The sequence below is a fragment of the Scardinius erythrophthalmus genome, assembly GCF_964197995.2.
Source record: "Scardinius erythrophthalmus genome assembly, chromosome: 20".
NCBI lineage: Eukaryota > Metazoa > Chordata > Actinopteri > Cypriniformes > Leuciscidae > Scardinius > Scardinius erythrophthalmus.
The window spans coordinates 30804208-30828980 of NC_138240.1; the positions used below are offsets into that span (position 1 = coordinate 30804208).

At 36.4% G+C, this 24773-nt stretch overlaps 1 protein-coding gene across 3 annotated transcripts in view; it reads right to left on the reverse strand.

Moving 5' to 3' along the window:
* The window catches only part of prdm16 (PR domain containing 16), a 234115-nt gene that overhangs the window by 95827 nt on the left and 113515 nt on the right, over positions 1 to 24773 (reverse strand). For all 3 annotated transcript variants that reach the window (XM_081348429.1, XM_081348430.1, XM_081348428.1), the window contains exon 3: positions 14542 to 14592. In XM_081348429.1, the coding sequence (XP_081204555.1) occupies positions 14542 to 14592 (51 nt within the window). The remainder of the gene's footprint in view (positions 1 to 14541; positions 14593 to 24773) is intronic.

Genomic DNA, 24773 nt, shown 5'->3' on the forward strand with positions numbered 1-24773 from the left:
CATCATAGCTGTGTAAAATGTGAATGGGCTATTTCACAGACTGAAGGGATTATTGGGGATGAATTGAAAGGAGCAAGAGCGGCATATTGTGCGGGACAGCACCGAGGGGTCCCGAGCATCCCTGCCCCCTGCTTAGGATAATCATTGTTTCTCAATCAGATAATTCCAGTGTGGAAGCCTCCTCTCGACGAGCAGTCGGTAATTAACACGACACTCTCTCTCTCCTCACTTTAATGGCTTAATTAGGGGTGACAGCCTAACAACCTTGTTTACTCAATTGCTTTTCCTCTTTAATTATCCTAATGAGTTGCGGATATTCAGACCGTCCTGTTCCTCCGCATTGGTTTATTTAATGAAGCCTGCTGTTTGTGACACTAAACGATCTGTGTTTGTGCTGATGAAGGCCTTTCGCACCCTGAGAGTCACGAGGTTATGTCGCCACACGCCATAATGTGTAACTGACTCTGGTCATTATGCCCTAATTAACAAATAGGGTGCAACTGTTCATTTGCATAAACGAATGTTTCCATCCTAGAGGCAAAATAAACTGGGCTTTTATTTCATTAAATAAAGAACTCTTCTTTATCTGGGTCATTCTACAAAACGGGTCCCATATGAGTCAAGAATAATTGCACATGAATAGCTGATTACATTTACATTTTTAAACCTCATCAGAAAAAGAAAAAAAATCTGTATTTTTTTTCTATTTCTTTCCTCATAAAGAATTTTTGGGCCTAATCCCAAAAGTTAGCATTTTATCTCTATTATCTTTCTTTTTTAAAGAGATTAGATGAGATTGTATTGTTGATTGAATACTATGAATGTATTCAATAATAATATGAAAAAAGGGTAACACTTTACAATAAGGTTCATTAGTTAACATGAACTAATAATGAACAATACTTCTTCAACATTTAGTACTACTTTATTAAAATCAAAGGTTGTATTTGTTAACATTAGTTAAAGTACTGTGAATTTAGGTTACACTTTATTTTAAGGTGTCAGTATTACAGCGTAATTATACATTTAAGTATTGAGTAATAATAATTAACTACATGTACTTACTATAGGGTTAGGGTTAGTATGAGGGTTTGGTTTTAGGGTTAATTGCATGTAATTATGCTTAATTTATAGTTATTACTACAGTAATAACATGTAACATATGTAACAATGACACTGTAAAATAAAAGTGTTACCCAAATGGATTGCTCATTGTTAGTACATGTTAGTTAATACATAAACTAATGTTAACAAATTAACCTTATTGCAAAGTGTTACCAAAAAAAAGTCATATTGACACCATCATCTTTTTAAGGAAAAGTTAATGTCTCATTTTTAGTAACTTTACAGTATGTTTTGCTATGTTTATCAATAGGAAACAATCTTTAAAGTCAGAGTAGCACAGTGAAAAGTTATCATTTAATAGTGGATATTACATTATTTCTCTTTCTAAGAAGCACCTTGTCAATCCTGTTCCCATCCACCATGAAGGCTTAATTATGTGCTAATATTAATTAAAACATAGCTTTATTTAGGTTGAGATGCACTTAAATACAATCTGTATCTAAGAGAATGTTTACTTACAAAAAAAGTACGCTGTCAAACTGGAAAAGTCACCAACCCAAAGCTGCTGTTGAATAAAACAAACAGCTTTCTTATGCAAACAACCCGTTAGCATCAGTTCATCTGAGTCAGACCGGGCGATAGAGGGTGATGTAGACTCTGATTATCTTTTCCTTCTCAATTCCCTCATGCTCAGACCTTCTTTGCGGGATTCTACTAAGATTGTCCCGAGATGCCCACCGCTTTCTACATGTATAATTAATGATAAATCTCCAAAGCCTAAGCTCTTGATTGATGGATGGAAAATGGATGTTCCAAGCACCTATTGTTTCAGGGGCTCAGGATTAGGTGGAGTTATTTAACAGTTCATTTGAGCGGGTGAGGTCTGTGTGTGCATGTGTGTGTGTGTGTGTGTACCGGCTCTGTGGTGCCAGGCGGGACCAGAGAGCGCGCAGTGGGGTAATGCTCCATAATAAAGATTAAACCCTCAAAGCCCAAAAGCTGAGGAGGGGGTTGAATCCCTGTTTTATTAACATCTGAAAAAAAGGGTGCAAATTGTGAAAGCTTAGCGGAACTCGAACTTTAAACCTCCCCATGTTCTTATTGACTAATTCCATCCACACGTCCTTTGTTTTTATGTTGCTTTATTACCCTGAACAAGGGCTGCTTTTGTTCGGTGACTGGATTTTTTTGCTAATTTATGGGGAAAAAATTAGCTGAAAATGTGAAAAGCATCATTCCATTGAGTGAAACTTTGCTATCGATGTGATAAAATTCATAAAGGGAACTGTGTCTAGCATTTCGCTATAAACTTAATGAATTAATGATTAATCCTGTAAAGACTAAGATATGACTAACATATATATATATATATATATATATATATATATATATATATATATATATATACAGTATATATATATATATATATATATATATATATATATATAGTCCAAGATTCAAGAAACTGAAAAAAAAAAAAAAAAAAAAATCATATTATATATATATATATATATATATATATATATATATATATATATATAAGTTTGCATACAGTATGTGTTTTTGTTAAATATCATGTCTAATGATTTTCTAGCTCATAAACAGTAGTATGATACAGAAGAATATGGAGCTCACAAAATAGCTTTTTTTTTTTATCCAAAACTGAGAAATTAATAATCAATGGTGCAGTTGCTGTTATTTATATGGCCAAAAAGTAAGATGGAATTCTGTAATGTAAATCAGTGAGATCAGCAGACTTCTTACATAAAATGCATATAAATATAAGTTGTCACTATATCTCCCATTAATGTCTTTATTTAAATGCTTTATAGGTTAAGATTAAAGCTCTGTAATTTTTATTGTGTGGCTAATTTATGATTTATAATTTAACATTGACTAACACTTTTTTAAAACTGTTAAGAGACACTGAAACACAGGCTTTAATCGTGTGTGTGTGTGCGTGTGTGTACCTCGGCTCATTGATAACAGAGAACCTGTGAAAAATCAAGGGCTCAGGCTGCGAGTGACCCTGAATTGTTCCCACTACTACACAATCTCTCCCATGTGTGCCACAGATGGAGTCACATTAGCTTCCACCCGCACATCCACACACATCTGGATTCCTCTAGAACAACACTCAGCTTCAAGAGGGCTTTATCTGCTCATGTGTGCGGTCCTACAAAACAGACACATCACACTGCTAATGTAAAACAGTACAAATACATACAGCTCCTTCTGACAACAATTACACATTTCTGTCAATAATTTACCTGTCATCAACCATTTAAATCTATAAAAGCAGATCTGAATAATATGACATATAGAAAGAAAAGTATAATTAATGGTTAAAAATTATAAACAAGATAATTATGGTTCTGATAGGTCAATACAGCGTTCCAGATACACTGTAAAATGCTCAAATACATGATTAACAGTTATGATGTGCAACACCTGTTCACCAGCAACTCTGCATTTCAATGCATAGAACCCATAGAGGCCAACTATTAACCCACTGCGAGGATGACACTTAACCCTATAAAGCCTACTGTATCACTTTTGATATGCACATTTCTAAAGCCTCAAAGCTTTGCTGAAAAAACTGATGCACACAATCTACAACATGCCTTCTGTCATCTGATTAATAGGTTTTACTTTTTAGCAAGTAAAAGCTGTTTAGTATAATTCTAACAATGCCATCCTTCAGGTTGTGGTACATGTTTGTCATTTTGGCTGTTTCATAATTTTATATTTATTTTGTATTTATTTTTTTGAAGAAGAATGTGAGTATCAAAGTAATCAAGTGTGAGCTATTGTACTATATGAGCCATAAAAGCCTTCAACCCTATCAAAAGCCTATCAACTTATACTTAACAAAAAAACAAACAAAAAAACACATATGCAAACTATATATGCAAAACAAAATATATATAAATAAATATATAAATATATGAAATATATGAAGAGTTCAGATGCAAAAGCCTCTAAGTGCCATCTGAAATTTTCTTCTAGAATGATCATTTTTATCAAGCTTGTATATTTAAGTTCAGTAATGTCACTTAAATGGCAATGAAGATTACCTATTAATTATCATTTAAGTGAAATTACTGAACTTAAATATACAAGCTTGATAAAAATGATTATTCTATAAGAAAATTTCAGATGGCACTTAGAGGCTTTTGCATCTGAACTCTTCATATATATATATATATATATATATATATATATATATATATATATATTTTTTTTTTTTTTTTTTAAGGTTCAACATACTGTTCCATTTAAATAAATATATATATTTTTTTATTTCATATGTCAGGAATTTACATGGTAAATACATTTGTTTAATGAAACAATGTTTTAATGCAAATTTGTGTAATTTATATTGTTACTATGTAATAAATGTTTTATAAATGTTGTAAGGCACCCAAGGCCATTTTGTATAATGAATATTATGAATTATGAATGCTGAAGGGGTTGCAACACCTTTCATACAGTCCTGTAGATCTAAAAGCCTATAATAAAAAAAAAAAATCCAATTCAAATGGCATAACATTATTTTCTTTAAGGATTCATCTGATACATAATCATTCTATCAGTTATCATTCAGTACATAATCATTCAGTTTTCAAGAAAGAAAAGAAGATAAATAGCATCATAACCCTCATTTTCAAATAATAGCAGTGCTCTGTTACATCCTCATAACGATTTTTCTTTCTTTGCAAATATAACTGGGAAGATTTCAAAGATTCTTAGGCAAACAAAAGATTTCTCCAAGCGCCTGATCAGCGCTGGAGTCCGGCCTCCGCAGTGCACTCTCAGGTCAGCCATCCTGAACGCTAGCGCCGTAGCGTTTATCACATGATCTCCAAAACAAACCAGGGATTTGGGTTCTTTTCTGCAGCCATGGGCTGAGGTGACAGGCAACACAATAGGATGAGAAACGAGCTGTTTGTGAACTTCAGCTCGATCTGCTTTTGAAAGGGATTTTGCAAGACAGTGGAGTGTTCGGCGTGCTAGCGACAACAGAATTCAAAGAGATAAGAGTGATTCAAAAACACCATTTATCAACTAATACTAACAAAGCTAAGAAATGAGGTCAGTTAAGTAGAGTGACATCAGAAACGAAAGACGTCACAGGGATTGCAGGTCTGCTGTCTGATGGGTTAAACATTTTCAGCCCGGTCCCAGAATCAAATCACTGAGGGTGCTTCTGAAATAGTGATGTACAATGAGACTGTATTAAGATTATTTCCAGGTCATCGCTTTAACCAATAATTGGAATAGATTTAAAAAATATTTTTCTATGAATATTTTTTCTATTGATCTATTAGTCAGCCTTTACATTGCTTTAATGCATTACTATTTAAACGTCATATTTCTGTCCCATGCAGAGTGAATACAGAATTTATATGTAGATGTCTCTTCCGAAAAGTTGCATCGGTCCTCTTAGCAGAATGAAAAATAATAGTTGTATTCAATGGATTAGATAGGCTGTAGCCTCGAAAGCGAGCCAAGACCGCTCATTTTACAATCACTAAAACGCTGTCGCTTTGCCAGTTCATCACAAGCTCACAAAGTTCCGTTACAATCAACGAAGCTGCCAGCGATGACTAATACATCTTAGGGGCTGTTCACACGACACCATTTTCAGAAGACTTTTTATGCGTTTTGGCCGCTCATTTACACGACAATGGCGTTTTGGGTGCCTGAGAACGCAAACTTTTGAAAGTGGGTTTCAAAGTGCAAGTTTTTGAAAACAGTTTCCGAGTAAACAACAAAAACGCAAATCTCTGAAAATGATGCATCATGCATATTACGTGTTCAGTCTATAGTGTTTCATTGCCATCTAATGGCCTTTTTAGTCGTTTTCATAGATCCGTGTGAATGGGGATCGTTTTGACAAAGGTGTCGTCTGTACACAAAAAACTCAAAGGAAAAACTTCTCGGTTTTAAGCAAATTGTTGCCGTGTAAACGTACCCTGACTTACATCATGTCTGCACTTTGTTTGTTAATAAGAGGTTTCACGAGCCTGCGTAACTCAGCACTGATTAAAAACTTTTTGTCGTGTTGAGCGGTGGGTGAATTCTGACTAACTTAAACACCTCTGATTGGCCATTGCGTTCAAGAGATCAACAACTATGTCTGTGATTGGCTACATTGGTCACCTCTACAAAAACACGATGTAAATAGATACATTTGACGTTCTTCAGAGCGCAAATACAAATATGCACTGGAGCGTTTGGCAAATCTGTTTTGCCAATTTATTATTACAGTAACAAATGAAAGTGCTCTTGCTTGCGTTTGAGGGAGCTTAGCACAACCCCCCTGTTTTTAATAATTTAATAATTTTAAATTCAATTTGGATCCATCGATGCCAAAAAAAAGGAACCTTTATTTTTTAAAAGCGCACAGTTGCTAATTCACACACATTTCACTTGTTTCTGTCATATTATTTCCCCATTAAAATTTTGAAAGAAAATTTGATAACAAAACAGTCTTCTGAGCAATGAAAGAGAAATGTAGATACTTCTGAGAGTTTGAAGCTTTTTCCTAACAGGCCTAACATTCCCTTGACTTGTGCTATCTCTGATAAATCCATTTCTTTTGATTGTTTTGGTAGATGAGGCGGTCCAGATTTGGTGTGTCCAGGAATGAGGTGGCTTGCTTTCACACGACCTTCAAATGTTTGGGCTTGGCCTTCATACAAGTGACCTTTCTCAGACAGTGACTGGCTGGAAGAGTCTCTCTCCTGGACATTCAGACATTCCTCTGCCTAGCTCCTCTCGCCATTTTTTTCTTTTCTTTTCTTTTCATTCTTTATCATTCTCTTACTCAGTCAACTTCAGTATTAGCATTACAGAGAGTAAAATTTACCATCAAATCAAAACTGGCAATTCATATTTTAAATGAAATATTGTAGTATTTTTTTTAATAAATGATTTATCCATCACATCATTTATTTTATTTATTTTAAATTCATGTGCCCTCATAAACTCTAATCAATATAACTTCCCTTCCCTCTTTCAGCAACTCTCTGATTCTCTGATGAGGCGTTTACTGGCTTGAGGGCGGGACAACCTGTCACTCACATGAGATCGACCAATAGCAAACCACAACCATCCAATGATCCAATACATTCCCGATGGACAAAATCAAGCCAAATCCTACATTTTTCTTGTTCAAGAAGCTGTTTGACTCGGATATGCATTACAATAGGGAAGAAAAGAATATTGCAATTTCCATTTCATTAAATGTCTTTAAATGTGTTGCCGTTAAATGTTATGAAAGTAACTTATTAGTTGCACGTGTTTTTAAGTCTCTGACCAAGGCTGCATTTATTTGATTCAAAATACATTTTTGTTGAAAATTTTGTTGTGTAAGCTATATTTTTATTTATTCCTTTGATAGCAAAGCTGAATTTTCAACAGCGATTATTCCAGTCTTCAGTGTCACATGATCATGGGCGTAACATAAAAATTCACACTTTTTTGGGCAAGTGTGTTCACATATAGAGTTTTTCATGGGTCAATGTGAATAAATCTAGATTTAAATTTAAATTCAAAGATACAACATAATCTATGCATGACCTAAGGTTTTATTCTTATCCAAAACGAGGGAATGTGAACATTATGGAGCGCTAAACACTCTCATGCAATGTGTGTTTCATTAATACTCGAAGCTGGAGTGCGCTCTCTCGCAGAAAGTCCAAAATAGTAATAAGCAATAACTTATAACATTCCAGAAAATCCCTTATATGGACAAAGGCATCCAGCGATTGCTATAGCTGAATAAAAATCTGAAAATGGCTGTTCATGCATGTTCAAGTCATATCGGGGTATTATCACAACAATATAATGCATTGCTAATTGACACAGCATTTATTACAGTATAAAAACTATCAAATATATTTTCTGCCATACTCTGTAATAAAAATCGAAAAAAAGGCAATTATATAAACCAATAATAACATTTTCATTAGGAAAATATATTAAAAATATGTTGTAGAATACAAATGATTTGTTATTGTTCAGCAGTGTATTTGATTTCTTAGCCAATTAAAAGCAAGAGATAAGAAAAAATAAAACCTGTCAATCAAAAAGTTTTTTTTTTTTTTTTTTTTTTTTTTTGTATGTAGTAGAGTAACCACAGACATTAACTATGGAAATGTTCCACTAACATTTGGCAACCACAAAGAGTAACAATATACTTTTTTTAAATCAATCATTTTTTCACTTTAAACCTAAGAAAATACTTTTTATTTAGCTTGAAAAGTGTGTATGTGCTATCTTTCTTTAAAATAAATGCCACTTGGTTTGATATTTCATAATATAATGCAGTGACATTTTAGGAGTTTAGTGTCCAAATAGTTTTGGGACCACTGCACACATAGTTCCTTGCCAGAAATGAGCCTGGGGACGCGACTGTCCCCGCTCTGAGACAGCGAAAAACAAATGCAAACCCCAGTATGGAAAGAGTACGAGAGGGTCCCAGACCACCATTACCGCAAGGGCACCCCAACCGTCCCGAACCTATAACGTCTTTAGAAAGGGTTTCCATGTCAACCGCAGCCCGGTTGCGAGTTATTATATGAGTGCAGCTCAGACTTCATTCACACAACTGAATTAATGAACACCCACTCCGAGAAATAGAAGAGGACTTTGAGTAAAGACAAAGCAAGCCACTTTATCCTGGCTTTGTTCGCAGACAGTTCCCTTTCAGACATCATAGAGAGAAAATAGAGTGATGCCGTTTTAAATAGTTAATATACTGCTCATTCAGCAGCCTTCTATTTGCTCTCCATCCCTCTTCACTTTCTCCCACTTGAATTCCAGCACAGCCGAGCGGAGCTGTGCCGTCACAGACCAGCTTCTGTCTACAATGGATCATTCCATCCTCAATCACTGATCTTTCTCTTTCACAATCTCTCTCGCTCTCTTTCTGCCCCTCATACCCCTCTCGCTCTCTCTCACACACACACTTTACTTTTCACACTGTATTCGAGGCTCTAGTTCTGTGAACGCTGGGAAGATCAGGGATAATGACAGCATTCTGCTCTGGAAAGGACAATTCCCACAGATGTGGCAGAAAGAGACATTTGTTTTCTGCTCTTGTCAAAGAGGAGTGATACTATGACAGGAGATGCCATTGGGAATAAGAGGCCAGATAAAAAATGTCTCGTATCCGCCTTCGCAAACAACCTTCACATACTTCAGTGGTTTCATGTACATGTATACATGCGTATGTGCGCTCTGAGAAGCCCAAAAGCCGTAAACTGACAATCAAAAGACAATGTTTGTATGACTTTGTAATGTTGTAATCTTTACACATCCTAAAAGTAATCTGTATGAATCGAGGGGTTTAAGTCTTCTGAAGAAACACAATTGCGTTATATAAGAAACAGATATAAATTAGGCTTTTATTCAGATATAAACACTGATCAACGCACATTCACAGAGCATATCAAATCTTGTAAACGGAAGCTCAAACATGCTTGACGTGAAGGAACCAATGAGGTTTGTTCTCGCGTGTCAAGCAAAACTGCTCAAATTATATGAATACTTTTACAATTTCTTTATAAACTTTTAGTAACACTTTCCAATAAGGTTTCATTTGTTAACATTAATTAACAGGGCTTAATATTAACACTGTTAATGACATTAATTTCAGTGGTGGCGTGTAACGCAGTCACTAGCCACTTTGTAGGGTTGCATTTTATATATACAGTGTTGAACTGTAGTCTTCTAAAAAAAGGCATCTGAAATTATAAACTAAGTGCAATGAAGTGTTGTCAAAAATATAGATTTTCCGCAGAATATATACACGATACCCACAGCTCTTTATCTCTCTCTCATCTCCCCGACAGCGAGTTACACACAAACCCGTCTCACTCCTTTCATTTGCTCCAGATGAGTATTGTTGGTGTTACAGGGCTTGAATTTCGGCGTGGGATTGCGCATAATTTTACTCATTCCCGCAGATTTTGTGCTCACACCCAAAGTGCACGCACATAAAGCCACCTCTCAGTAACTGAGTCCATTTTCGCTGCTTATTGCACTTAAACAGTCAAATACACACGAAAAATGTGTGTATTTCATTCCCCCCCCCAATCACCCCCAATCACACACACCCTAAATGATTGTTCTCTTCAAAGAACAAAGTATCTTTACATGCAGTATATGCCACTTCAACAAGCACACACAGAGAAAAAAAAGATTGCCAGTCAGGGGCCAATAAAATGTAACTGAGCCAAGGGCCGAGAAAGGATATTATCATTAAGTCTTCTCATAGTCATGCTAAAAACCACAAATATTATTTCTACACAGCCCTCCTCCCCTTGCAATGACAGAAAAGGCTAAACGTCTTCAATCGCCCCATGTTTTCAGCCCATCTAGCTCTCGAGTGCATGAGAAAGCTTTCTGTTTTAATTGAACAGGCATGTTCCGACGTGGAATCGCTTTCCTTCAAATGAGCTCCTAAAGTGACAGTTAGAAAGCGTTGTTAAAAGCGTTCCAATCGCTTAGATTTGTGTTTACAAGCAGACAGAAAAACACTTGTAAAACTTTTAATGTGCTTTGAAAGACTCGTTATGAAATGTCATTTTTGAAATCGTCTCGATTGTTATTCAGATCGTATAAACCGGGCTTGCACAATATGGCGTGATTAGCACGTCAAATTTTTCTTCACACTTTTTTTAAACAACGTCATGTGATGAAAAAAGGAGGAAAGATTTTCAATTCCTTTCCCACCGGCCTCAGAGTCTGAGTTTCTGTGTGTGTGTGTGAGTGTATTGGGTGGTCAGGACCCCTCTGCATTCTTCAGGCCGATCTACTGCCCCTGGGGCCGCCTGGCCTGGCGTATAATTGCCCTCCGCTACAGATAGTTACCAGCCTTCCCTGTCCCTCTCCTCTTCTCTTCTTCCCCCTGTTTATTCTCTCTGATTTCAGGCTCCTTTGGGTCATCATTCATCAATGGGGCCCCCCAGCCCCTGAGGACCCGACCGGGAGGCCCCTGTTACTACGCCTCCATAACCAGAGGCCATTTCTGATGGAGGCGCATTATACGGGGAACAAGAGAGCATGAAAATGCAGCACGAGGCAGGGGGTGAACGGCGGTGATTATTATATCCAGATAATCATTTCAAACAAATTATCATGATAATCAATCAATCGTCACATTTGAAGCACCTCGCCTCAGGGTTGCAGAACGCCCCCCCCCCCCCCGTGACCTGTAATGTATTTTGGGGCATAATCAGATACCCTAAATTTACAGGGTTGCTTGAGATGATATTTTTACAGGAGGGGATTCTCCTGGTTTAGTTAAGCTAACATTGGAGATTCATCATTTCCCCTGCGGACAAGCCTCCTCCTGCTGATGTTAACGGGTAAAGCAACTCTCCTTTCACCTTTCCATGAAAAGTGGTGCAATGTACTGTATCACATGGTTGAACGCTTAAGATTAAGGTTCAATGTGTAGTTTACCATAAAAGTATATATACATATACACACACACATACAGTCAAACCAAAATTTATTCAGACATCAAAACATTTCTCACATCATCACAGTGTATTCGCTATAGTTTAGAAAATGGTAATAAAATATGACAAGAACTCAGAGTTATCAAATCAATTGATACTTCACTGGTTTTGGCCATCCTTCTGTTAGACTGTCTCACAAATGAATTAGGTTGAATATCTGTCAGCTGTTAAATTTAAGCACACAATTAGATAATACCAATTTTTTGACCAATTTAGGTCAAACAACTACCAAGCTATGCTTAATTTTGTTCAGTCTGTGGTGTAAAAAGGTCGCATTAGCAATTAAAGAAAAAAAACTTAAGCAAAACATGGTCAGATTTAAGTGTCTGAATAATTTTGGGTCCCAAATGTTTTATAAATTTGACTGGTAGTCCACAATATGAAGAATTTTTGGGTATGATATGTCATAGTTTACGTTATTTTGCTATCCTCACTTACATAAAATAACTATAGTGTCCTGCTCCCACTAGTAAAAATATATATATATATCTGGTGTCTGAATAATTTTTGGTTTGACTGTATATACATTGATACATTTACTGCCAAAAATTGTCTTGTTGATTGTATTATCAGACCATAATCATTCCTCGATAAAAACAGTGTAAGTTAAAATAACACTGGGCATTTTTTAAGTCTATGAGAGATCAGTCACAGCAGGGGCCACAAAAGCACAGATACCGTCTCGGAGAGCTTGTCAAAAGAGCCATTAATCTCTTTCCCATTAAAACATCAGCCGCCTGTTTTAGCTACATTTACAAAGCGAAATGTTTTAATATCCAGCCAAACACACAGGCACAATGCCGGAGGCGATCTGTTTCAAATACAATTACAACACATTGATTTTCTATAATTAATCTATGTCTCAGTGTACTGTCATTGTCAGTTCACTATGAGCTTGTGTGTCACACACTCACACTTACACACACTTTTGGGACAAAGTAAGGTGGATTACATTTAAAAGAGCTCAAATCAAGGCTCAGGAACGTGTGTGTGTGTGTGTGTGTGTGTGTGTGTGTGTGTGTGTGTGGCCACTGGACAGATAGACTCAGATAGGCATCTCTGTGTTTCTGAGAGTGTTTGTGTTGTAAAGGAGGGATAACTGGTTAAAAGCAAAGGATAAATAAATAAAAGAAGCTCTTTTTCTTTTTGTATATCTGCTGGGATTTGACTTAAGAAATCTTTCAGCTCTCATAATAACAGTGTTTTTTATGTCTGAGCAGATGCATCTGCACACACACACACACACACACACACACACACACACACACACACACACACACACACACACACACACACACACACACACACACACACACACACACACACACACACACACACACACACACACACACACACACACATTCTCTATATCTGAACTCACACACACATAGACACAAACACTTGCTCTTATTTGCTGGAACATTAACATATATTCAGATGTGTCACAGTGTATATAGTCTATTAGGGTAGATGATGAGTGAGGCAGTTATTCATAACACCTCATGTATAATTCATGATATTAATTAGGATGCTTGGCGCATGTCTGATGAGTTTTTTTGGTGACTCAACTTAGTGAATAAAATATGTTCTTAAAAAGATCACATGTGAAAGACTTTGATGTGCAACACCATTTTGTTGAGAGGTCTTCGTTAGTTTCGTGAATCAGTTCATTTGGACAGTGGAATTGCTTTTTTTCACTCTATATTCACACTATATTATTCTTAGAGGTCCCTGTTCAGCATAATAAAGGTAGATAGTGCCAAATGTTACATTGTTTAAAGTTGAGTTGAACTGATTGTTTCACAAACTCTCTGCAAATTGGTCAGTGTGAATAATAAACATAAATAAAAAAGTTCAAAAGAAAAAGATGTACCACAAGAAAGAAGGTCAGAAAGAAATGAACAAAGAAAGAAAGAAAGAAAAAACTCATTTCTAATTTAACTTACACATATATATATAGCTAACTAAAGGTGACAATAAATGTATTGCACTGTTCAGGCATGAAACTCTTTGGAGTTACAGACTGGTTCTCTTAAAGCCAACCTGCACTATGGCCAATCAATCTGTTTGTTGTACGTAACCTATTTATTTCTGTCCCGAACCGGCTTAACTCAGTACAGCACACCATGGGAGATTTCCTAGCCCTCCACCTTCCCCAGCACCACCTGCCTAAATCTGCCAGGGGTTCTCCCTACCTTTCTTGCAGGAGATCGCATTCTATTCACTGTATTTATGTGCATGTTGTGGCAGTAGCCTTCACTCAAGCAGCAGCATTGAAGATCTAGCCTGCCAAGACTAAAGGCCCGTTCACACCAAGCACGATAACTATAAAGATAACGATAAAGATAACTATATATGCGTCCACACCAACGACCGATAACGGTCTTTTTATTCTAAGCACGCTCGCGCCCGCGCTGCGGTTTCAAAGTAGCGAAAATAGATGACCTGTTAGAATGGATTCTGATTGGCTGTCAGTGTTTTATCGTTTGACAGCTGGAAAAAAAATCGTTCTGAAAGTGATCCCAACGATATCGTTCCTCATATCTTTATCGTTATAGTTGTGGTGTGAACTCTGTTATTCTTTAATATGGAGAACGAATTTTAGAATTAAATCTTTATAGTTATCGTCCTTGATGTGAACGGGCCTTTAGTCTATGTACATTCCATTCATATCAATAAATGCTGTTTAAATCTCTCTCTCTCTCTCTCTCTCTCTCTCTCTCTATATATATATATATATATATATATATATATATAAAGATACTCCCTGTCTCTGTGATTAATACATTTATTTTCACCTTCAGTAAGCATAAAGAACCCTATTAGTAGCAAACTGCTGTTTCTCATTTTGCTTTTGTGTTATTCATATTTGTGTGTGGTGATATCAGCATATCTGTTAGATCTGTAAAGAGGGATGGACTGACAAAACAAATCCTACCTTTTTAATACAGCTGTCTTGAGACGACGTTTCATGATCATTCAGCATTTGCTGTGAAGACAAAAGATAACAGTTAATGATTAGCTTCTAAACATTAGTTAATGATTACTAATGACTACCATCAAATACATCATCATGTCATTTTTACGGCCTGAAATCAGCACTTCATTGACTATTCAAAAGACTGATGTACCGTATGACTTCAAATATTCTCATTTTACACTAAGGACAAGTGTTTCAGAAGGTTTAAAAACGGAAATGATACTTTAGTTTGCCAAAAAAAACAAAACAAATGTATTAATATTTGACCTGTAAAAGTGTCCATATGATCATGCTGATGTGGTAATGCTTTTGCAGGTGGAGGTACAGTACTTGTGGTTTTTCAATGGTAATTGTTAGTATGCCATAAATGCTCTTTATAAAGATTTAGTTCAGTATGAACCAGAATATTCTGACTAGCTGAGATTAGATGTGGCTTTGAAACGTGTCAAGAAGTGAGTATTAAATGGCTACTGAGTGATGAGTCTGTCGTTTGAATCTAAAGCCCCCGCTGGGCCGCCACTACAGCAGCACAGGTTAAACCATCCCGAGTGTGATGAAATGAATGCTGAAAAGTTTTAACCTAGACAGTTGGAGGAGAAGTGGAATTAAAGGGCCTTCAGGATTATTTATATAGAGTGGGTTTTGGAGAATGCACCCAGTGTCCTGCTCATATGAGAAGCGAGCTTGTTCCAGGTTTGGAGATAATGGGACCTCATATGAATCTCAGTGGCCTTCATTCAGAGTAGAACAGGAAGAGGCTGTGCGCTGGGATTATTGGGAGCGTATGCAGGTTTTAAAGTAATCTGCAGTGCCCACAGCCCACCCGTTTCCTGTCTCATCCTCTGAATGAGGGGTGTGTGAGCGTGTGCAAAGGTTCTGATGGATTCTTGGATTGAATCAGACAGTTGAAGATTTCTTAACCACAGTGAGGTGAGTCACATATTTTTGATAAAGGTAGACAGAAGGACTGTTGTCTAGCTCAGAGGTGTATCACCTCATTTTGCTTTTTTTCCCTTTATAAATCTGGATATTTAGTTTCATAAATTAATAATTCCTTATAAATTAGAAATATAATATTTGGCCTGACCAGAGTCAAAATTTGATCCTATATTAGCCAATATTCACATTTAAATTTAAAATAAAAATGCAAACATAAGCTGGCATTCCGTCTTTATTCTCTCAATATATATTTTTAGATTTGAGCTGACATAACACATAAGAAAAAAATGAATGCGTCAACCCTGTTACCATTAAAATAATGTGCCCTTCCATAAATAAATAATAAAAAATCTTATTTTTTCAAGAAGTTAACTCTATAAATGTATCATCATGTTTATATTTTGTTTTAATTATTTAATTTATATGGAAATTATTTGATTATTGATTGCTCCAAGAGATGATGACCTTAAACACAACACTAGCATGGCCAATTAAACACAGAAAGACCCTATAATCTAGAATACATCTTGGTTTTGCACGTTCCATCTGTAAGTAACCACGTGAATGAGGTGAATGTGATTGCAAAGGTGAGTCACCGAGGGGGAAAAGCAAACAGAATAAGTGACTCTTTTACAGAATACCCTCTACAGTCTGTACCGCCTTTATCAGGGTTTGATTGACAGCTCTGCACACTGCCCAAAAAACTGTGGTTCTCTAAATTAGGCTGTCAATGTATCCAAGCCGCCCGAGTGGAAGCAATTACATCACAAATACTCAAACAAGTCTACTTAAACTACTTACATCCATAATTCAATCCTGCAGCGATGTCAGAGCAGCACGTACAGTGTCCAAAACAACTTTACGCTTTTGCCGTGTTCACATGACACATTTGAAACCCTACCTACATATCTACATATTGCTTATTCATTTATTTGTATTTTTTTCTCATTCATGTCTTTCATTTTTTTGCACCGCAACATGTGATAGAAATAATCTCACACATAAGCACATACACTGTGTGCAATCACATGCATACATCAGCCCGCTCTACACACACACACACACACACACACACTTACTGAAGTATAGTGTGTGTAGTGCAATTACTTTGCAGTTTGCTGCCAGACCAATGCTCTACATTTGCTCTGGGAAGAAGGTGAGATAGTTTTTCCTTTTAGAGTTTAAAGGTGTTAGAAATTGTTGAATTTCAGGGAAATGAATAATGTAACTGAAAAAATAGAGCCGAGAGTTGTGAATTGCTGGTGGGGTGATGAGAACGTGTGAAACAGTGTGACAGATTCATAAACAGAGTTCACAGCACAACAGCTCTGTTTAGATTGTAAAACACTACCAGGTGCTCTCAGGTAAGTGAATACTTTCATGCCAGACGTAAATACGCATATCAAATTATGCAAAACAGACCCAAAACTGTCAAACGTGCTCCAAACACACAAATTCTTGTTGTATATACATTTCTGTCTTTCAACTCATTCCACTTTCTTTCTTTTTTTTTTCAGGTGAATGCAATTTTGGTAAAGTACATGGCATTGCTACCTGGAATTTGCTGAATCTGGTGAAACATCAGACATTCTTATCCACAATCAATCCATGATGTTCATAAAAAATAAAAATAAAAAAAAAGGTTTCTATACTAGGGTCAGGCTGTGTTAATCTGAAGTCCTTTTTAGTTTTACATAGATTTCTGTAGTATGTCCTTACTGAAAAATCTCTGTAAATGTGTGTGTGTGCGAGATTATCTACATATGCTTCGGCACTCGGCCACAGAAATGACTTACACTACGAATAAATAATGTATTAATTAGACGTCTGGAAAAAATGATTTGCCACAAGTGCTGGTGTGATTTATGACACGTCAGAATCATTTTAACTTTCCTCCCTTTTTTTTCTTTGGCGACAGGACAATTTGTGCCACAGATAGACAGGGAAGAGAGTGAGAACGCTTTTCCCAAACAGACGTAAAACGCACAATTGAACCTCTCACAAGCTTCTCGAAACGTTTGCTTACACAAGTTTGTCAGGGTTTCTTATGTAAATGAAAATCGCTGTGAAGCTCTAGTGATTAGCGTGTCATGCTGACAGTGCTCGAAAGTGTCCGAAAACAGAGGCACTACGGTGGAGAACTGTAAAAATAAATACGAGCAGGCCGTGCTTGATGAAAGCGCAGCCACCTGTGCAGTGATTCAACGCGAGTGTCTGAAGCAAATTAGCACCAGGGAGTAAGTGTGTGTTGTTATTACTGTTATAAGCCCACCTTTGTTAGCAGGCACCATCAGGACTTCTTCTTCTCAACCTCAACCCTATTTATATTGACACACAGACTGAACAAAAGAAAACAAGCTCACCGCACACATCCTAGCAACATTTTCCAGCACAGCTGCCCTAATAGACACACGACGGACAAAGAAAACAGTGCTTCGCCTCACGGGCTGGATTTTCCTGTGCTTTGCGTGACACTCAACGTCCCGGTTTGAAGAGAAGACGGCCTCGATCACGTCTAACAATGAGTCCTTGTCGCAGGCTAATTGGACTTCGATCTAATTGCAATTAGAGAAGCTCGGTAAACCTTGGTGAGCCAACTAAGCAGTTTGTCTCCCAGCTTGACGTTGGGGGTATGGAGTAAAACAAGCACATTTTAAGGGCTTTGCAGAGGGAAAATTTCAGCGAACGTTGCCAAAAACAATTCCCCTCAAGTCTGGATAATGTGAGGCAATATAGAAGCGCGGCCAATAGATGGTTATGGATGTCAAAAGCCACAAGTTTCCAAAAAAGAACCAGCAGAGACCAACCTCAAGGCCTTTTGAACCGAGTGAGTGACATCCTGTTGGCTCAGACGACCACACCAAGAAAGCCACAAAGTGAAAGTTTTGCTTCGCAGTTATTGAGAATGTTCTCTCGTTTTTTGGTGTGTGGAGAGCTTAGATATGTAAATGCGTGATTGTTATTGATCTTGTCAATTAATGCGGAAGCGGTCGGCGCTCAGTTTGTGGCAGATGAATCGGAGATATTCTATGGTTTTAGAAACTGGGGTTTGCGAATTCTGGAGCTCATTGTTCTAGTCTGAAACAGAACAAAACCATGATGTCAAACATAATAAATCGGATTAATTACTGTGATAACACACACATATCTAAACCATTATGCTAAAGGCTGTGTAATCTTCTAAACGCATGCATGTTGCACAACCTGCAGGCTCACTGGAAAACCGTGCCTGTGGTGATATTACGTTGTTTCTTGCACATTTGCGACTTTTTCAAAGTGAAATGTGCAGTGAGTAGTGCTAAAAGCCATTCAATTCTCCTGAAACTGATGAACGTGAATCTGGCAATGTTTCATGACATTGGTCATTATACGAACTGCAGTTCAGTAATGAAATGTCCAGTGAGTGGCGCTAAAACTTCAACGCTCTATCGCGTTTAAAAAGTAACATACCACCTACAATAAACAGTACCCTAAACATAACTGAACGTGTAAACAAAAGAAAATGTGAGATAAAAACGCACTTGCCATGCCATTTAAACTTGCTTCTTCGAGATTTTTGGCTTTTTTATCGAGTGGCGTGACTCGTACCAGAGCGCTAGTGCAGTGAACTACCGAGCAAGTTTACTACGTCTGAAAAGTCATATACTGTATATTGAGCTGGTTATGTGATGCATGCATAAAAATGTATTTGTTACAATTCATGAACTATGGTAAAAGTGTTTTCAGGTCATATACTGTAGTATTGTGCAAGGGACTGTAGTATTGTGCAATAAAAGATAGTTGTGTTTTACTATTACTAGTATTCATTTCAGCTGGAAAGTGCAATGAATTGTAGATATAGGTACGTTTTGGACCACAACCCTACAGAGGACAAGCGGTTTGGAGAATGGATGGATGGATGGTATGTTTTTAAAAATGTAGGTAAAGAGAAAGTTTTTCCAATGTGTTTTTTTTCCCACAAACACAAAACTCCAGCATCAACGGTTGCATGTGAATGAAAGCTTTCTACACGGACTTATGCTTTCACCGAGCAAAACTTTTTTTCGTCAAGGAGTTGTCATGGAAAAACTCCACCGGAATAAAAACAGTTCTGGTGTAAATACCAGGAAGCCAGCAACAATCTGATAAACCATATATCACGAGTTTAATAAGCTCATGGCTTGCCGCTTTTTTTTTGTTGTTGGCCAAGGCAAACATTAAGATTTCACTGATAGTGAACGCTCCACCGTGGGTAATTAAAAATAATCGTTCCCAGCTTAGCATTGTTTGATTCTCTATTATACTCTTATCAACATCTCCTGTCCTGTCAGTGCATGTGAGAAAGACACAGTGGGCAGTGAAACGGATGACTAAAGGAATGTCAAATTCCCATTGTGCGAACACAAAGGTGAGAAGGGAGAGAGCCACAGAAAGTGAGTTTGTTTAACACTTATCACATGGCTAGAGCTAACAGAAGCCCTGGCGTTTGTGTCGGGATGCGGTGGGTGCGGAGAGAGATAGAGGGCAAAACACAATGACAGATTTAATAGACAAACACTCAAGACTTTTGTGCGGAAGGTCACGGTAACCTTTCATGAACGATATGTGTGTTTTTGGCACTTTGTGACTGCTGTTTATCCAGGCTGATATCATATGAGATGTGTGTTCCAGTTAACTTTTAAGAAGATGAAGAAATAACTGAAGTACACAAAACAACCAGTGAGAGAGTGTATCTGATGCGAAACAATCCCTATTATATTGGGTTTGCAACAAAGCCTTTTTTTCTTTTCTTTTTTTAATGCTTAAGAATTTTTTTCTCTCTCTTCAATAAAAATAGGACTACTAAGGAAAAAGTGTTTTGGGTCATGTGGCCAATAACTGAGTATCCACATATGTGACCCTAGACCACGAAATCAGTCACATAGGTAAATTTTTTGAGATGTATACATCACAAAAAAGCTGAATAAATAATATTTCCATTGATGTATGGTTTGTTAGGATATGATAATATCATGTTATTTGTTTGTTTTTTATTATTATTTTTTTTACTTTATTTATCATTGTGGGTCAATATATCTGATAACCAAGAACAAGTTTTTTTTTTTTTTTCTAACACAAACAGCAAATGAGAACTCAATACCAAAATTAATGACAGTTACTGCTTATAATATTCCTCCATCCAAAATCTGATGCTTGCTCAGCCGGCACTCTTGTACAAATCTATAAACAGAAGATATTGACATTTCTGTTTATTACAATCTGTCTGAAATATATTAAATGGGCCATATTCTAATTGATGATGGCATCATTCATTCGCTCCTTCGGTGCAGCTCATATTGACAAAGTGATACAGATAAATAATGGCGTAGACAGCATTTATTGACAAGTCATTTGGGAAGATGATCAGTAATAATAAAGGAGGAGAAAAGGAAATATCCCACCACTGACTGGGGATTCCTTTCAATGCCTTCCATTCATCATGCTATCAAATAACAGCAATGTCAAAACATAGAGAGGAACATAATACACTAATAGTGTTGGCATCATGAGTTTTGACATCATTATATGAGAGCAACACAATAACAATAAAATCAGACCTCTGTAGTTTTAAAATATACATTAATAAAAGCAATTATTATTATTTTTTTGATTGGTGTTGCTTCAAAAGTGATATATCACTGTGTATAGACAATTTGAGAAAAAAAAAATATTGAGTCTCAAAAGCACTTGACATGCATTTTTAGCATACATATGCAGCAAGAAAATATCAAATTTTATAAATGCCTTTATTTATATTGTTGCCAGCATTATGATTGACTGTCTGAGAAGCGATACTGCTTCATCAATACGTGCAGAATGCAAAATATCGACGATCTATCAATAATATGCCGAGTCAGACTGGGCAATGTGCTTTTGGATGAAAGTGCTTCTATGGTGTCTGTGGACGATCAATATGAGCTCTTAATTCAAAGCAGGACTTCTCGAGTATAAAACTGCATATAGAAACATACTCGCAAGATGAGATTATTTATCATGTGCAGTCTGAAGGCAAGCCCGAGGGAAATCGTCACACGGTGACAGACACAATGAAGGAAAATATATTCCGTTCATCCCTCTAAAAGAAATGCTTTCTAAATATTTGCTGCATATTCATGTTGGAGCGAATGAAAAAAAGTGTTCATCTGAGACGTCTGAAGAACGGCGGTGTGGTTGCATTAGCTCAGAGCTCAGGAGAACAAGTTTTCCAGTCTTCTATTTAAGTTTCACTCTTCGAGAGTTTGACATATGGAAGGAGAAAAAGGAGAGAGGTTAGGAGAAGTCACTCTAACATCCGGACTGCGGCTCTCCAAATATGAATGCGGAGAGCAGACTGAGCCCTGCCAAACATTAAAGTGAAAAGTCTCTTGTGAGTTGCATAAGTGCATATATATGTGGGTCGAGGGGCACAAACGCTGGCTTTCTTCGGTTTGGGGTTGACACTGGGTCAGCCCCATCTGACACCCTCCAGCCCAGAGAAATGCAAAATAAGTCACTGATGGGATTTTTTTTCTTTTCCTAGATAAATAGATGGCTGATGTGTGTTTCCTGCCTGCTTCACGCTAGCTGATGTCGGAGCGCAGGATAAGAGGTGAGCTCACCTGAGGGAAGCAAACACACTTGGTTAAAGTCTATATAAAAGAAATTATTCTAAAAAGAAATTATGAAATTATTCTATAGGTCTCCATCTTCTCTTATGATTGTTCAAGTCAATATGAAATAGTAAATACAATAAAGATTTAGTTTATTAATGAATGGCCCTGATCGCATGAACACATTTTCTGTGTAATAAAATAAGTGTTTTCTTATTCTTATTTTGTGCTGATGTAATCAAGACCGAGTGGGTGGGGGAAAAAATATTAACCAATACTATTATAGTCTAATCAGTGGGTATTATTTATAAACTATTATAGTGTTTATTATATATGTTTAATCCATATTATAATAGTATGTCAAAGGTAACACTTTACAATAAGGTTTTATTTGTTAACAGTAGTTAACTACTTTAGTTAACATGTTAACTAATTATATTAATCTTAGTTGAAGTTAATTTCAACAGTTGCCAATGTCTTATTAAAATCAAAAGTTGTATTGGTTAACTTTAGTTAATGCACTGTGAACTAACATGAACAAACAATTTTGTTGTTTTTTATTAACTACTGAAACTAATGTAGGTAACACTTTATTTTACAGTGTCCTTGTTACATATGCTACATGTACTTACCATAGTAATAACACTAAATTACATGCAACTACTGTAACCCTCAACCAAACCCTAATCCTACCCTAACCCTATAGTAAGTACATGTAGTTGCTTAATATTACTCAGTACTTAAATATATAATTACACTGTAACAATGACACCTTAAAATAAAGTGTAACCCTAATGTATTGCTCATTCTTAGTTCATGTTAGTTAATACATTAACAAATGAGACCTTATTGTAAAGTGTTACCAAATTTACTTTCATATTTTCAGTTTTCATTTTAGTTTAGTTTCATTAAGTTTAAGTTCTTCATCTAATATTTATATATTTTATTTCGGCTTTATTTCAATTATCGAGAATGATTTAATAGTTCAAGTTAGCAATAACAACATGTTCTAATCTCGCACGTAAATGCAAATCCCGCCCGACACTATTTCCAAATAAATACTGCTTTTTGTTTTAGGAAACATGTCACATTACAGAAGTTAAATGTGTTTCAAGTGTTGTTTAAGTATTCTTTTGCATAGTGTTTTTATTCGGTGATAGCATATATTAAGACAAAAGACAAGAGAAATTATGTTTCAATGAGAAATGTGGGTGTGGGGATCACTAAATCTGTCTCATCATAATCACAGCGAATCATTTCGCCAATCAAAACACAAATTTTACGAGCCAGCCGTTTGTGTCTAAACACACACATGCTAACCACTCCGCTCTGTGGACTCTCCATTACATCCCACATATTTGGACAATCTAATTCATTGCTACCACTGGTGGGTCATATACTATGAAATTCTGTGCAGCAAATGGAAACCAACATTTTCCAAAGAGACAGTGAATCTTTTTATGACTTTGCAACATGTATTTATGGACATGTGATAGAATTATGACAACACGATCATTTTTTGGCTGCACTACATTCTCTTGATGAAAACGATCCAGCTTCAAGATGTGCTGTAAAAGCACTAGGGTGATGAAGTTGAGTTGGGCATGTCTGTAGCATAGCGTGATGTGACCCTTCCTTGACATTAAAGTCAGTTGGTACAGTGAACACACCATGAAGTCTGAAGTCTTCTGTGAAGATTTAATGCTTGAGATTCTCGTTCGTAATTTATGGCTGGTGTTCCAAACTTCCTAATTATATTTACATCTGACAAAACAGAACTTTATGAAGAAGAGCTTCTTTAAACCTACACTCTATTACAAACATGCTTCAAAAGGTAGGAAACAACATTACTGCATTATAATGTACCTCATTTTTGGAAAAATTGTGGCAGGTGCAGTGAAAAAGGTCACCATGATCCAAAAAACCCCCCCCAAAAAAACACTTAATTCAATACAAACATTATATAAACATAACTATGTTTGTGTGTGGTGTGTATTTTTTATGTCAAATCATACAATTTCTCATAAAAATCTCTTCAGCAGCTTAGCAATAAACTAAACTATCAAACTCAATTTCTCTGAAGGATACATATTTCAGTAATAATCAATAGTGCTATTCAGAGGTGTACCTGAAAACCATACCAAAGTAAAAGTAGAGACACCTTACAGCAAAAATGACTCCATTACAAGTCACCAATTCCAAAACCACTTGAGTAAAAGTGAAGAGTTTTTTCGCGTACATACGAAAACGTTGTCAAAATTATCTTCGTTCACACAGATCCGTGAAAAACGACTAAAAACACTGTAATATGGCCAGTAATTGAAGATGTCACTATGTAAAGAAACACTACATGCCTTTAAGACTGAACACATAATACGCATGCGCATGACGTCACAATTTTCACAAATTTGCATTTTTGTAGTTTACACAGAGACAAAAACGGTATTGTTTTCAAAAACTTTGGCCCCTAAAACGCCATTGTGGTGTAAATTAATGATCAAAACGCATTAGGAGTTTTCAGTTTTTAGTTGGAAATAGTGTCGTGCTCCTAAGAGTATCTGATTTTAATAGTACTTGAGTGTTTTACTCGTACTGAATGTAGGCTCAAAGATGCACTACTCCTCAACACCTACAGCAAGAGAC